At 41.1% G+C, this 14760-nt stretch overlaps 1 protein-coding gene across 1 annotated transcript; it reads right to left on the bottom strand.

Annotated features, from left to right (window-relative positions):
• Positions 1–3140: 3140 nt before the first annotated feature.
• LOC125040886 (mediator of RNA polymerase II transcription subunit 19-like) lies at positions 3141–14540 on the bottom strand. The gene is made up of 4 exons (XM_047635663.1): positions 14256–14540; positions 10299–10391; positions 6566–6706; positions 3141–5332 (listed from the first exon to the last, which is right to left on the bottom strand). Exons 1-4 carry the CDS (start codon positions 14436–14438, stop codon positions 5033–5035), a joined length of 717 nt encoding a protein of 238 aa, XP_047491619.1. The 5' UTR covers positions 14439–14540; the 3' UTR covers positions 3141–5032.
• Positions 14541–14760: the final 220 nt, after the last annotated feature.

The raw sequence follows: 14760 nt of genomic DNA, 5'->3' as shown, positions 1-14760 counted from the left end.
TTCCTCTGGGAGGAATGGAGTAGCATTGTACATATGTTGCATCATAGTCTGTGAGACAGGCGAGTAAGTCCTCTCCACAATCTGACCATTCTTTGTCATAGATTGGGCAATCTGTTGGGGAGATAGAGACAGTTCCAGTGCAAGTATTGAGGGTTGGATGAGGTTCTGTAGGGATGGGATTACCACATAGATCAGTTAGTTTTGTTAATGCTATAGCTTGGTTTTCAGTTGTTACTGTGACGAGACGGGAGTGGTCGGGTCGGCTACGGAAAGAGACTTTGCCTACTTGTTTTTGGAGGCACTGTTGGAAGAGGAGGGTGTTTTTAGAGTAGGGAGCTGTGGGAGGGATCACGAAAAATCGGTCCCATTTGGCTAGGCTAAATCGAGTATTTAGGATTCTTGTAGAGGTGGGGGTAGTAGAAGTGCGGGGACGTGTGGAGGAGGGAGTAGTGTTGAGGGGGGTAGTGTTATGGGGAGGTGGGCAATAAGGTTGTAAGGTAGTAATAAGGGGAGATGGGGTGGTTGATGAAGAAGGTTGTGGGAGTAAAGGTGTTGAAGTTGAGCATGTTGGGAGAGTAGAAATGTCCCCTGGGGGTTGGTTGTTGATTAGGGTTGATACTGTACTAGTATGCATTGATAAGGGGGTAGTTGTTGCAGTGTTCGGAGCCGTGGTCAAAGGAGAGCCGGGATTGGGGCTATTTGATAAAGGGGCAAGCCTCATTGCCCCTAAGAGTGGGGTTACGTCTTCATTATTGGCCATAATAAGCCTGGAGTATGTTGGGGAAAAAATAGTCCACCCCTCAGGGTCCCCTTGAAGGGTAAGGAAAGGGGATCGCTGGGACTGCAGCAATCACCGAGGCATTACACCACTCAGTGTTCCAGACATGGTACTCGCACACATCCTACTGAGACGTATCAGAGACCACCTGCTGAGGCACCAAAGGCCGGAGCAATCTGGATTCACTTCTGGTAAGTCCACAATAGACCGCATCTTGGCACTTCGAGTCATTGTAGAGCGCCGTCGTAAGTTCGGACGTGGGCTGCTCGCAGCTTACATCGACCTCAAGAAGGCGTTTGATACGGTGCATCGCGAATCACTCTGGGAGATCCTGAGGCTAAGGTGAATTCCAACAAGGATTGTTGGACTAATAGCAAACCTGTACACAGGCACTGAAAATGCTGTAGAGTGTGGTGGGGGCCTGTCGAGCTTCTTCCCAGTTAGTTCAGGGGTGAGGCAAGGCTGTGTTCTTGCACCAACACTTTTCAACACTTGCATGGATTGGATACTGGGTAGAGCTACTGTCCAAAGTCACTGTGGAGCAACTCGGGGCAATATCAAGGTTACAGACCTTGACTTTGCTGATGATGTTGCCGTTCTCTCTGAATCTCTGGAAACCCTAATGGCGGCTCTCGATGCATTTAGCAATGAAGCGAAGCCCCTGGGGATAGAGATCTCCTGGACCGAGACCAAGATCCAGGATTTTGGGGGCCTACTAGGAGACCCTGTGCAGTTGGTACGTGCTTGCGGTGAAAACATCGAAGTCACAGAGAGTTTTACATACCTCGGAAGTGCAGTTCACGACACTGGGCAGTCAGACCAGGAAGTCAGTAGACGGATTGGCCTGGCAGCAGTACGAGTACAGCATTGTGAAAAAGTATTGTGGCGAAATGGGTAAAAACAAGTTAAGTGGACAGAAGGGGATGAAAAAGAGAAGGGAAAAAGGGATCGAAGAAAAGACCATGCAAAATTAGTTGAGGCGAGGGCTGAGGTCCAAGTCAAGGGCGATCCCCTACATTGGGCCTCAATCTCCCTTCTCCTAAGCCTCCCCCCCCCCCCCCCCCCAACGCACACGCACAAGACAGTAAAGGGCAAGGGATTGGGGGAGGGGGGTTCAGAAAGGAAGGTTTTCTTAAGAAGTGGAAAAGAGAAGCCCGAGAAGCAGAGGAAGTGGTGAATGTAGTACAATGTGGCACAATAGATAGGTTGGAACGTTTAGATCGCCTGGTGCGACAAGCAAAGCGAGGAGGGGCGGGCACCGGAGAAAAGAATTTGATTTGGAAGAGGAGATAGTAGGTAAGATGGTAAGGGGTAGGGGGTGAGATGATGAGACATCTTAGGAAGAAAGGACAGGAGCAGAGCGAAGGAGAGCATTGGAAAAGTAGCGAGAGTAAACCTTGTCAGCGTGCTTTCTGTCCGGCCCTCGTGTAGAGTAAGGTCTAGTTTAAATCTAAAAACTGCTACCTCAGACTCGAACTTAAACGGTCATGACCAGTTTAGGGACATAGAGAACATCTTGGAGCAACAGTGCTCAGCAGGGTGGCCAAAACGCCAACATTTCAGACAATGACGGGGGAGGGGTCGATACGGTCGGACAGGGAAGTCATGTCTACGGAAGGTAATCTTGCCAATATTAGTGGACTTTCGGCGGTGTATGGGGGAATAGTGTAGCACTGTACAGATACTGCTTCATAGTTAACAAGGCAGGCAAGCCTCGCCGTGTGTGTGTGTGTGTGTGTGTGTGTGTGTGTGTGTGTGTGTGTGTGTGTGTGTGTGTGTATTTTTTTTATACGACAAGGGCATGGTCACATACTGTAGTTAATAAAACATTCATGTAGATTCCGTCAGTGACAATGACATAAACACACATATACATTATATACATATGTATGTGTATGTGTGTGTGTGCGCGCATGTGCGTGCATGTGTATATGTGCGTGTGCGTGCATGTGTGTATGTGTGTGTGTGTATGTCCTTGTGTGTGTGCATATGCGTGTTGGTGTGTGTCTGTATATATGTACGTACGTATGTATGTATGTACGTACGTACGTATGTATGTATGTACGTATGTATGTATGTACGTATGTATGTATGTACGTACATACGTATGTATGTATGTGTGTATTAACAAAAGCACAAAGAAAAAGAAAATTTGATAAGTACATGTAAAATGTTTTTTTTTTCTAATAAAAAAAAAATATAAGAATTATAAGTTGGGAGCAGATATTTCAGATTATTAGCCTTCATGAAATGAATATCTAGATAGTACATTACAGTGTTACTTGAGAGCATGGTGTATTCAGTGCTGTTAATTCTAATAAGACACTTTATTTGTAAAAGAGGTGGAATATATACATATCTATATATATCTATTTAATCACAGCATATCTTTTTTTTGCAAAGGTTTGTATTTGAATCTATAAAAGGACAAAAATATACTTGTCTCATCAAAATAGAAGGTAATTAATATATCATTTTTCATAGGGCTCTTAGGCAAGTTGTAAAGTGTATCTGGATTTTTTTTTTAAACATTGAGTTGCACACATGTTGGCATTTTTGTGTGTGTAAAGGAAAAATATATAAATACATAAAAATAAATAAATTGGCAAATTATAATAGTTTGCATTACAAGTCATGTGAAAAACTGACAGAAATCTATGAAGATACATTCATATGTAGAAAACTGCACATACCTCTATATGATCTACTTAATGTCTGCTCAATGCAGAACTTTAAGATGGATAGGAAAATATTGTAGAAATGTATAATGTTGAAGCAGATATCATTCTTTCTTTATGTAATATTTGTAAGTCAATGATCTGCTGCATCCACTCTGCCATGATATATTTTATACCAAAATACCCAGTCAGATGAGCTATTTACATGTCAATTGCCATTTGCTAGATTCAGACCAGTAATTTCATGATGAACTGACCAGTTAATCAAATATGGGGGTTAGTAAAAATCAATCTCTGCATCAGTGAAAATTGGGAGAAGCAGTTTCAAATGTTGAAAACCTTGCGATTCACACATATAACGATGCAAACAAAATACTACTGCTAACTCAAATCTAGAGCCAATCATGTATGTGGACAAAGAAATGGTAAAGAAAGTCATCACAACTATCATGTAGCCTACTCTAGAGTTCCTTTCAATCACGGGAAGTTTCCACTTACACAAGGAAATGGATAATCTGGAATGTTTGAACTAAGAACCACCAGATGAACTACAAAGAAATGCTGAAGAAAGTTAATCTAACAATAGTAGACAGGTTATGTTTAAAAATTATGACTTAGGTTTAAATTAAAAATGCTGTGATATGCATGTAGAGAATTGCAGTTTCCTAAGAGAACTAATTCTGGATGAACAATGCACCCCCCCCCCCCCTCCAAACACACACATACACACACACACATGGACATACTTCTCCATGCCTACATCCACATAAATCAATAAATGTAAGAACACACTGTAACAATGGAAGGTGAAAAATATTAGCTTTATTGTTATAAAGAAAATTTAATCCTTATAAATAAGCAAAGGAAATAAAAAATAATATTTCTTTTTTCATTTCATTGTTTTTCATCATAAAAGTAACATAACTTAATCTCTTACAACACAATTCCCTTATTTGATTTGCAAAGATAATTAGAGAAGTGGTTTAATATAAATAAGATTTCAGACATAAAAAGGACATTTCTCTGCTCATTAAGTGGTATTAGATAATCTTTGCATTCTTAGTTATTTCCCTGATTACTGTAACTAAAGAAATCCAGGCCAGTTCATTACTTCACATAATTACAAATCCAGCTATATTTATTAAAATGATCAGTAAATGATTCAAGAATGATTACATTCTTCCGCTAAAGACAAACATCACTGAGTTGAGATTTTATTGATTTAACAAAAAAAAGAAAGAAAAAAAAAAAAAGAAAAAAAAAAAAAAAAAAAAAAAAGGAACATTTTCATTAGACAAGTCAGTACCTTGCATTGTCTATTCTGCCACAGACATTTAAAATGCTTAGTACAATACTTGAAAGGTATAAAAAGTTAACTATAATAATCTGACTCATGTAACATATATAGACTTGGGGTCTAACATACCGAGAAAGACTATCCTTAACTGGAAAAATGCTTCTTTTTAAGCTTCACTTACAAGTTTTACAAACACTGTAACTTGATGCACAAAGGTGAACCATGATTCAGTAGATGTTTCTATCTCTGTAATATTAAGGCTCGCACTACACTGTCTTATCATTGAATTATCCTATTCATGTCACCACCCGAAATTCCTGGATGTTCTGGACTGTGTTTTTGTTTCTTCTTCTTCTTCTCTTTCTTTTTCTTTTTCTTTTCCCTCTCCTCGTCATTCTTCTTTTTCTTGTGCTTTTTCTCGTGCATATCTGACCCGTCGGCAGAGCCATCTTGTGTTGGTGTTTCCCCTGCTTTGAATTTGTGCTTCTTGTGTTTTTTATGTTTCCGCTGGCCTGGAGGCTGATTCATGAAGCGATATTGTTCTGGAAGTGGGCCTGCATGTAGGCGGAATGCAGCAAGCTGGAAACAAATACATTTGATAGTTATCTCAAACAGGTCAAACAAGTCTTACACTAACTCAGGTTAGTTTACTACTTTATTTTGATTTATCTATTTATTTGTTTTTTTTTCCCTAATAAGAATGTCCCTGATTATGCAGAATATGCTGATTACATTAGCTATCTTCCTAACAGATTTCCAGGCCTTAATAACTATATTTTAGCAAGGAAAACTATAACACTTTCTTCCCTCTTGTCTATGTCTAAAGAACCCTCATGAAAATATTGCCATCAAACTATTTTAACGTCTACGATACCCATTCAAAACTAATTTGCATACAAAGTGCCCAGAAGTAGAGAGGGTAAAGGGACATGATCCCCCACCCCAAAATTTGAAATCTGCATGGCAATAAGTGCATAACGAGTATCAAAATACATGCAAGAACACAAAAAACATGTGGTACTGATGGATACACTGAATGAAAATCATCCAAACATCATTTTGGTGACTTGACTCCCTTACCTTTAGGTGCCTAACAAATATATCAAATAAAAAAAAACAAATGTGTCAATCTTCCATTACTCTCTTATGATTCAGGTAATATGCCCATCATGTCATTAAATAATTTGGCTTAAAGGGTAACATGAATATGCTGTCGGAGAAAAATTTGGCTGAGGGTTGGGGTGAGAGGAACAAGTCATCCACAGAATTTTTACTGAAGGCCAGGGTGATGGGAATAACTTGCCACAAGAGCACAAAGCTCTCTTGGAGGGTGATCAGACTCAGAGGCATTTAGGATGGGGCTCTTGCTTTACTCCTATTGTTAAACAAGTGTAGAATGTACCATCCATCAGTCTTAACTGGAAGAGTGCTGGCTCCAGGGAGGACACTATTTCCAAGCTCAGGATCCTATTCCTGGCCATCATGACAGGCGGTGCAATTATATTAAAGAAAATTTAATATCACATTTTTTTTTAAATGACACAAATAACAAACCATTACTTTTTGTTTTCACTAGTTATGACAAATACTGACATTAGAAAATGGGAAAAAAACAGAACATGCTTATTCAGAAAAAGATGAAAGGGGAGGCAGAGCCATGTCACCACACATAAGTGTTTACTTCAGCCTGGCCTACAAGCTACACATCTGTGTAGCTTGTAGCTACTAAGTAACCCTATCCAAGAGGTTAATTACAATCCCAATACATACAACAACACAGTCTAAATTATAAGTCAAAATTTGAGGAATTACCTGGTGGTGATTGAGCAAAGTGAATTCCTTGAAAACCGGTGGCTTCTCGATGAGTGACTGGAGTGAGGAATTGGTGAGGTGAGCAGGAGTGTCTATGATTCCTGGGAGTGTTGGCAGGAAGGATGATAAGGAATCTCTCACCTGGAGAAGAAGGCATTAAAATGATCAGACACACAAAATTTGTCATTCTTCCATCCATAAGGTACAATAGAAATACATCATAACTTTACGTTTTTTCAACACTTTCCAAATATAAAGAACCTGGTCAATCCATACAGTATGAATGCACTATGCTAGGGCAAACTGAAGATGATATTCTTAACCCCTTGCTGATGGGTGCGAAGGGTAGACACGTGCTATGCCCACTGTTAGTACTTGTTTGATTGTTTTTACACATAGATGGCTACACTTGTACTAAGTCACCAATGAGCCAGTTATGAGTACTGCCTGTCTCGCCCGTTCACCCTTTTCTTTGATTTACAAAATATTTTACGTTATCTTATTTTGCTGTTACTAATATTAAAAAACATTGTAATAATTATAATGTTTATAATAAAAATTTCACCATCGATATTCATAGCACTAGTAAAAAATACGTTTTTCCTGCCAATTCAAATCAGGTACGGTCACAAGGTCTACTAATTGACTAGCAGAGCCATTCATTTTCCCCGGCGGCATTGGGTTAAAGAGAACAAAAAATTGCATTCCTCAGTACAAGAAATAATCTGCAGACACGAACGATAATGTCTCAAATAAAGAAAGAAGATTGTGGAAAGTGCTGTTCTCAGCCTAAGTCTACTCCTTGTGAACTTAGTACATATACAAAGGTGAAGACTGTTTGCTGGGGAGTTGTTGTTGTTGGCATAGCAACTAAAATTGAAAAAAATGTGACAAGCAGATGGAGATTAAGTCTCTGGGGAGTCTCCTTATTGTAGAGAATTTCCAAAGAACCTATATATGAAATATATAAGACATTTCTGCAATATTCCACTCTCCAAAAGATTAATTTATTTAAGGATAAATAATCAAATACCTTCACATGACTGATCATGACAATAGTGGCATCGGTGGATTACTCTACTACCCATTAAGCTAAGGAAAAACCCCTTCCCCCAATACCCACTTAGTCCTAACAGCAGGGGAGGGCATGAATGGTACCAAGGAAATTGCAGGGTAAAATATGAGTAATATACAGAGAACTGGTCATTATATATTAAAATGTAGTGGGTTGGGCCTTCCATGCCCTCCCCTTCTTTTGGGGCCTGCTATTGAGGGTTTGGGGATTCCATGGCAAATGTCCTGTATGTATGGTTAGTAGAAAGAGAGAGAGAACAAGAAAGAGGAAGAGAGAACAAGCGGGAGGAAGGGAGGAAGGGAGGAAGGGAGGGAGGAAGGGAGGGAGGGAGGGAGAGGGGGGGAGGGAGGGAGGGAGGGAGGGAGGGAGGGAGGGAGAGAGAGAGAGAAAGAGAGAGAGAGAGAGAGAGAGAGAGAGAGAGAAAGAGAGAGAGAGAGAGAGAGAGAGAGAGAGAGAGAGAGAGAGAGAGAGAGAGAGAGAGAGAGAGAGAGAGAGAGAGAGAGAGAGAGAGAGAGATCCTTGAGAGAGGGAGAGAGAGAGAGAGAGATCCTTGAGAGAGAGAGAGAGAGAGAGAGAGAGAGAGAGAGAGAGAGAGAGAGAGAGAGAGAGAGAGAGAGAGAGAGAGAGATCCTTGAGAGAGAGAGAGAGAGAGATCCTTGAGAGAGAGAGAGAGAGAGATCCTTGAGAGAGAGAGAGAGAGAGATCCTTGAGAGAGAGAGAGAGAGAGATCCTTGAGAGAGAGAGAGAGAGAGAGATCCTTGAGAGAGAGAGAGAGAGAGATCCTTGAAGAGAGAGAGAGAGAGATCCTTGAAGAGAGAGAGAGAGAGATCCTTGAAAGAGAGAGAGAGAGAGATCCTTGAAAGAGAGAGAGAGAGAGATCCTTGAAAGAGAGAGAGAGAGAGATCCTTGAAAGAGAGAGAGAGAGAGATCCTTGAGAGAGAGAGAGAGAGATCCTTGAGAGAGAGAGAGAGAGATCCTTGAGAGAGAGAGAGAGAGATCCTTGAGAGAGAGAGAGAGAGATCCTTGAGAGAGAGAGAGAGAGATCCTTGAGAGAGAGAGAGAGAGATCCTTGAGAGAGAGAGAGAGAGATCCTTGAGAGAGAGAGAGAGAGATCCTTGAGAGAGAGAGAGAGAGAGATCCTTGAGAGAGAGAGAGAGAGATCCTTGAGAGAGAGAGAGAGAGATCCTTGAGAGAGAGAGAGAGAGATCCTTGAGAGAGAGAGAGAGAGATCCTTGAGAGAGAGAGAGAGAGATCCTTGATAGAGAGAGAGAGAGATCCTTGAGAGAGAGAGAGAGAGAGAAAGAGAGAGATCCTTGAGAGAAGAGAGAGAGAGAAGAGAGAGAGAGAAGAGAGAGAGAGAGAGAGAGAGAGAGAGAGAGAGAGAGAGAGAGAGAGAGAGAGAGAGAGAGAAAGAGAAAGAGAAAGAGAAAGAGAAAGAGAGAGAGAGAGAGAGAGAGATCCTTGAGAGAGAGAGATCCTTGAGAGAGAGAGAAAGAGAGAGATCCTTGAGAGAGAGAGAAAGAGAGAGATCCGTGAGAGAGAGAGAAAGAGAGAGATCCTTGAGAGAGAGAGAAAGAGAGAGATCCTTGAGAGAGAGAAAGAGAGAGATCCTTGAGAGAGAGAGAAAGAGAGAGATCCTTGAGAGAGAGAGAGAGAGAGAGAGAGAGAGAGAGAGAGAGAGAGAGAGAGAGAGAGAGAGAGAGAGAGAGAGAGAGAGAGAGAGAGATCCTTGAGAGAGAGAGAGAGAGAGAGATCCTTGAGAGAGAGAGAGAGAGAGAGATCCTTGAGAGAGAGAGAGAGAGAGAGAGAGAGAGAGAGAGAGAGAGAGAGAGAGAGAGAGAGAGAGAGAGAGAGAGAGAGAGATCCTTGAGAGAGAGAGAGAGAGAGAGATCCTTGAGAGAGAGAGAGAGAGAGAGATCCTTGAGAGAGAGAGAGAGAGAGAGATCCTTGAGAGAGAGAGAGAGAGAGAGATCCTTGAGAGAGAGAGAGAGAGAGAGATCCTTGAGAGAGAGAGAGAGATCCTTGAGAGAGAGAGAGTGAGAGAGAGAGAGAGAGAGAGAGAGAGAGAGAGAGAGAGAGAGAGAGAGAGAGAGAGAGAGAGAGAGAGAGAGTTAAAGTTTAGTTTTGATTCCATTTGTAACAATGGATATTCTTGGTGTGACATACTGTCTGTTTCATTTTGCTTCTAAACTATCCCCTGTGTGCAAGGAATGGCCGGGGTTACCATCCACTGGCGGCGAGGGATTCGAACGCAGGTCAGCAAGATTGCTAGACGAGAACGCTACCGCTGCACCACACAGCACACTAGAGAGAGAGATCCTTGAGAGAGAGAGAGAGAGAGAGAGAGAGAGAGAGAGAGAGAGAGAGAGAGAGAGAGAGAGAGAGAGAGATCCTTGAGAGAGAGAGAAAGAGAGAGATCCTTGAGAGAGAGAGAAAGAGAGAGATCCTTGAGAGAGAGAGAGAGAGATCCTTGAGAGAGAGAGAGAGAGATCCTTGAGAGAAAGAGAAAGAGAAAGAGAGAGAGAGAGAGAGAGAGAGAGAGAGAGAGAGAGAGAGAGAGAGAGAGAGAGAGAGAGAGAGAGAGAGATAGATAGAGAGAGAGATCCTTACAACTCTTGCTCTAATTCTAAAATAACCACAAGACAAATTTACACTTGCCTTCTTGCCTGTGAATTTGTTGTACGAATGCTCCAAGTTAAAGTGCTGCATCAGGTTGGTAGCACCTGTGAGCTCATTCTCTGTTGCTGGGTCCTGCAATTAAAAAAGGAATAAATTAGATAAAATAATAATCATGAATATCCTTCTAAATCTTTCATTTTTTTTGTATTTTCACAGTTAGCAATTACTAACGAATTAGTTATACTAATATTGCAGCTTTCTCACAAAAGCCTTTAAAAAAATAAAAATAAAAAATTACTATAGTTTATTCCTTATGAATACACATCTCAATTTTTTTATATTTGGATAGATACCATTTTGTTATTTCTATTATTCTTAGTACCTTAATAAAATCACCATAATCATAAAACCAATAATAAGTACTAAAATCAATAACAATAAATAAAAGAAGAAGAAAAAATAAAAAAATCACACAAACTCAAGGAAGGGGAAAGACTGAGCAATTGTAAAGCCATCAACAAAACCTGTGGACAGAACATAAACTCGTTGGTAATTGTTTGGAATGTCTTTGCATGACTGTTCGCAATGATAGTGTTATTGATGCATTCCTCAACCCATCTACTACCCATGTATGTAACACATTTGCCACAGAACCTCCCCAAACCCGCCCATTCTTGGCCCTGATGGCATGAAAGGTACCAGGAAAACTTAAGGATTAAATATAAATACTATACACAAAACATATCACTATAATAATAATATGGCCAAAATATGTCACTATACTGTCTAATGATGGGTGCTGTGCCCCTAAGACCACTTGGGAGGCTAGTGCTCCCTAATCCCTGTCCTTGAAGAGAAAGAATTCTCCATGCATTAACGGCAGGATAAAAGCGTATGAGCAACTGCAGGAGCTCCTAATGTCGAGTCTGTCCTATGCTTTATCCTGCTGTATATGTGTATTGGATTCGTTGTTGTCAAGGGTGAGGGTTATGGGGCAGTAGCCCCCCTTTAGGGTGGTCTTGTACTTTATTCATATTCTACCTACAATTTCCCTGGCACCATTTATGCCCTCCCCTGCTGTGGGGGACAAGATTTGGGCATTGGGGTGTTGGTTCCGCAACATAATTTCTCTATATATACGGGTAGTAGACTATTGTCGTGATCAGTCATGTGAAGATATTCTGAATATTTACTATTTAGTTTACACATAGCTGGGTCTAGCAGCTGTAAGTCATCAATGAGGCAGTTATTAGACTTATCTTACCTCGCCCTATTCTTTGAAATTTCATGAAGAAAATTTGATATTGATATTTTTGGTAATTTTTCAGAATACCTTTGCACACCTGAACATTATGATTTTAGTATTGATGGATTCCTGTCACTCTCTGTTACCTAAATATATAGAAAGTATGCTGCAAAAAAAACCCATTAGTGGAAATCTTAGCCCAAATAGCAGGGGAGGGCATAAAAGGTACCAGAGAAATTGCAGGTTTAAATATAAATAATCTACACCGAATCAGTCACTATATGTCAAATGCAGGGCACTGTGCCCCCTATCACCAGCCCCCCTATCACCAGCCCCCCCAACACCTGCCCAGGAAGAATTCTCTAGTTATTCACAGCAGAATAGAGCGTACGACCTACATGCAGGAGTGCCTGATGCCGAGTCTGTTCGACGCTCTCTCTTTCAGTGAATATATGGAGGATTCTTTGTTTTCTTTGGGTATTGCAGGGCAAGCAGTCCCCCGGATTAGACAATAAAATGGCTGGGTAATTGTTACCGAGAACGTCGCTCCCTCTCAGCGATTAAGTTTCAAAATCAGATTTTTTGTTTGTTCCCTCTATTAAACGATCTTGGGGGATGCGTGGGGAACCGGGGATTGAGGGGGGGGGGGGGGGATGGATGGCACTTGATGTCAATAGGAACTTGCAGAAATTGAAGAAAGTGATTTAAGAAACGTTAAAAAGTCAATTTTTCGAAAACCCGAGCCAAATTTCTGTCCCGAAAAGCACAAAAAACGAAGGAAATCGGCCAGTGAAACTCTACGGACGCCCCCGCCATCTTTAAAAGTCTACGGATTGACGCCAATTTTCGAAAAACTCTACGGGAATCAAACCCAATGCTCGGTAAAAATTTACGGGATTTCACATAATCCAGATCCCCTGTGGTAATTGTACAATGCGTTCTGACCAATAAACCAACCTAATCTTAATTCTGTGGCTTTTATACACTACGATCTATATATTCCCTCCCCGTGGTATTATATGCGCCTAGCCAGGGGGATACGCTCCCTGGACCCCTAGTAATATAAAAACCTAACCTAACCTAACCTAGCCTAGCCTAGCCTAGCCTAACCTAACCTTGCATAACCTAAGTTAGCCTAGCCTAGCCAAATTATATGCGCCTAGTCAGTTATTGTGCAACATAGTGTAAATAATTACCAAAGCACATAAAAGAAGTATATTAAAAGTAAAACAATTCATTAAATACATGAATTCGGAAAAACAGACTCTGGTAATTACATAATAATCGTTTTCACAAGCGCGTAGTAATACATGGACTACTTCATAGATCGCAATAATGAGTTACGCGTCACATTTGTTTTGGTCCTGGCAAGGTAAACATGGATGGGGACATGCAGAGCCTATTTTTGTCATTTCCCGGGAAATATGAGGCCGCTGCAGATTTAGTTGTATTGATTCCTACACTATTTTTTATTATGCTCTACAATATGGCAATGTCCATTTTGCTCTACCTCCGTGTGTCGCTCTCGGTAACATTAACTAATGGCTGATTCTGTGCATATAAATTTTTTTTTTTTACACCAGAATTTCCCTTGGCACCTTTCTTTCCCTCCCCTGCTATTAGGGCTAAGAATGTTGAGGTTTGGGGGGGTCTGCAGCGTAATTCCTGCATATATGTATAATAGACAGTGAAATGAAAACATTGATACCAAAATCGTCCTGACTGGTTATGCGAAGGTATTGTGAGAAATTACCATATTTTCAAAACTTTCCTTATTTTTGATAATGTTACAATGATAATAATGACAATAATGATAACAATGTTAACTGATACATTTTCTCTCAGAAAATAAAAGACTTGGTAAATAGCGGAGATCATTTAGACGGACTGCATGTACCCAGCCACTAATTCTCAAGCAATAGCATTCCAATATCACCCTAATCCTATTTTGTATTTTTACTAGAAAATACATTAACCCCTTGGTGATGGGTGAAGAATCAATGGCAACGCACTGACTTTTGAGTGTGGGAGTGATTTGGTACATTGAGCCGAATCACCGGCTCGTTGCGCTTTGGCACGTCACCGTGGCGTACAGCAGCACGCCACATTTTGAGCGGTTTGTTTTGATGTCTTTAGACCTGACCCATCGTTAAGGGGTTAACCCATCCATAACCTCCAAGTGAAAAACACTTATTTCTGTGTAAGTGCCATAACAGCAACTGTCTGTTACTGGGGACTCATATGTGAGGCACACGCAGCAACGGACTCAATTGGAACGTAAGCCAAGAACTCAAGTATCTAGCTACAGCCCATATTCTGGCAGTCTCAAGCTTTCAAAATCAGATGCAAATTTGTCCTGCTGCAAGAGTGCTTGATAATTCAGCTCATCTAACCACAAACTCTATCTTGCCAGCTTATATGCGGCATAGGTTTACTAGCTTTTGCGAAAGCGTGAAGTTTACAATCCACTCATCACTTGCTGGGGTGCTTTTCTGGAAAATTACAAGCTTTAACTAAACGAGCAAGATATCTTGTGTTTTCTGATAGCCTAATGTTGTGAATTTGGGCAGCAGAGGATACATGCAACACCCTCCAGGCAAAATTATAGAGGATTCCTAATTTTGGTCTCCTGCCTACAGCAACTAATCGAAAGCAAATCCTACAAGAAACCCAGCTGCATTATAGACACCCCCATACCCCGTGGCGCACATCCGAAAAAGCTTCCTCCAGCGAACTTTAGCTTCTCTAACCTTCATCAAGTAGAAGGGCCCAGAATGGACCACCGCGGGATGTTTTCCAGCTGATATCGTCATTTTCAAGGTCCCCGTGGAGTCATTTCTCGAGAGGTTTGGAGTGGCCATGGGGGACCTGGAACCACGAGGGGACGACTTGGGTGAAAACGAAGCGTCCACTTTTCTGGTTAATTCATTCATGTCGTCGCCTCACACGGCCTCTGCCATCGCCCTCAGCCGCACGATCGCTGCCGCCGACCCCCCCGCGCGCTCTCGGGGAATTATATCTTGCTTTTTTCGGAGGAAGAGTGCTTACTAAAGGTTCGGGGTTCTTATAGCGCATAGAATATGTTGATAGAGTTGTAAAATTATCTGCAAAAGAATTTAGATATATAAATAACAAAATTCAAATTTACTCATGAAGCTGTGTCTACATTCTACAAGGAAAAAATAAGTTAACCCTTATTCCACCAATGTTCTTTGTAATTAAGCAATCTGTATACAATATATAATAATATAAAAG

Source organism: Penaeus chinensis, chromosome 29 (assembly GCF_019202785.1).
Source record: "Penaeus chinensis breed Huanghai No. 1 chromosome 29, ASM1920278v2, whole genome shotgun sequence".
NCBI lineage: Eukaryota > Metazoa > Arthropoda > Malacostraca > Decapoda > Penaeidae > Penaeus > Penaeus chinensis.
Note: the sequence above shows the minus strand (reverse complement) of the source record. Positions and strands in the feature narration are given on the sequence as shown.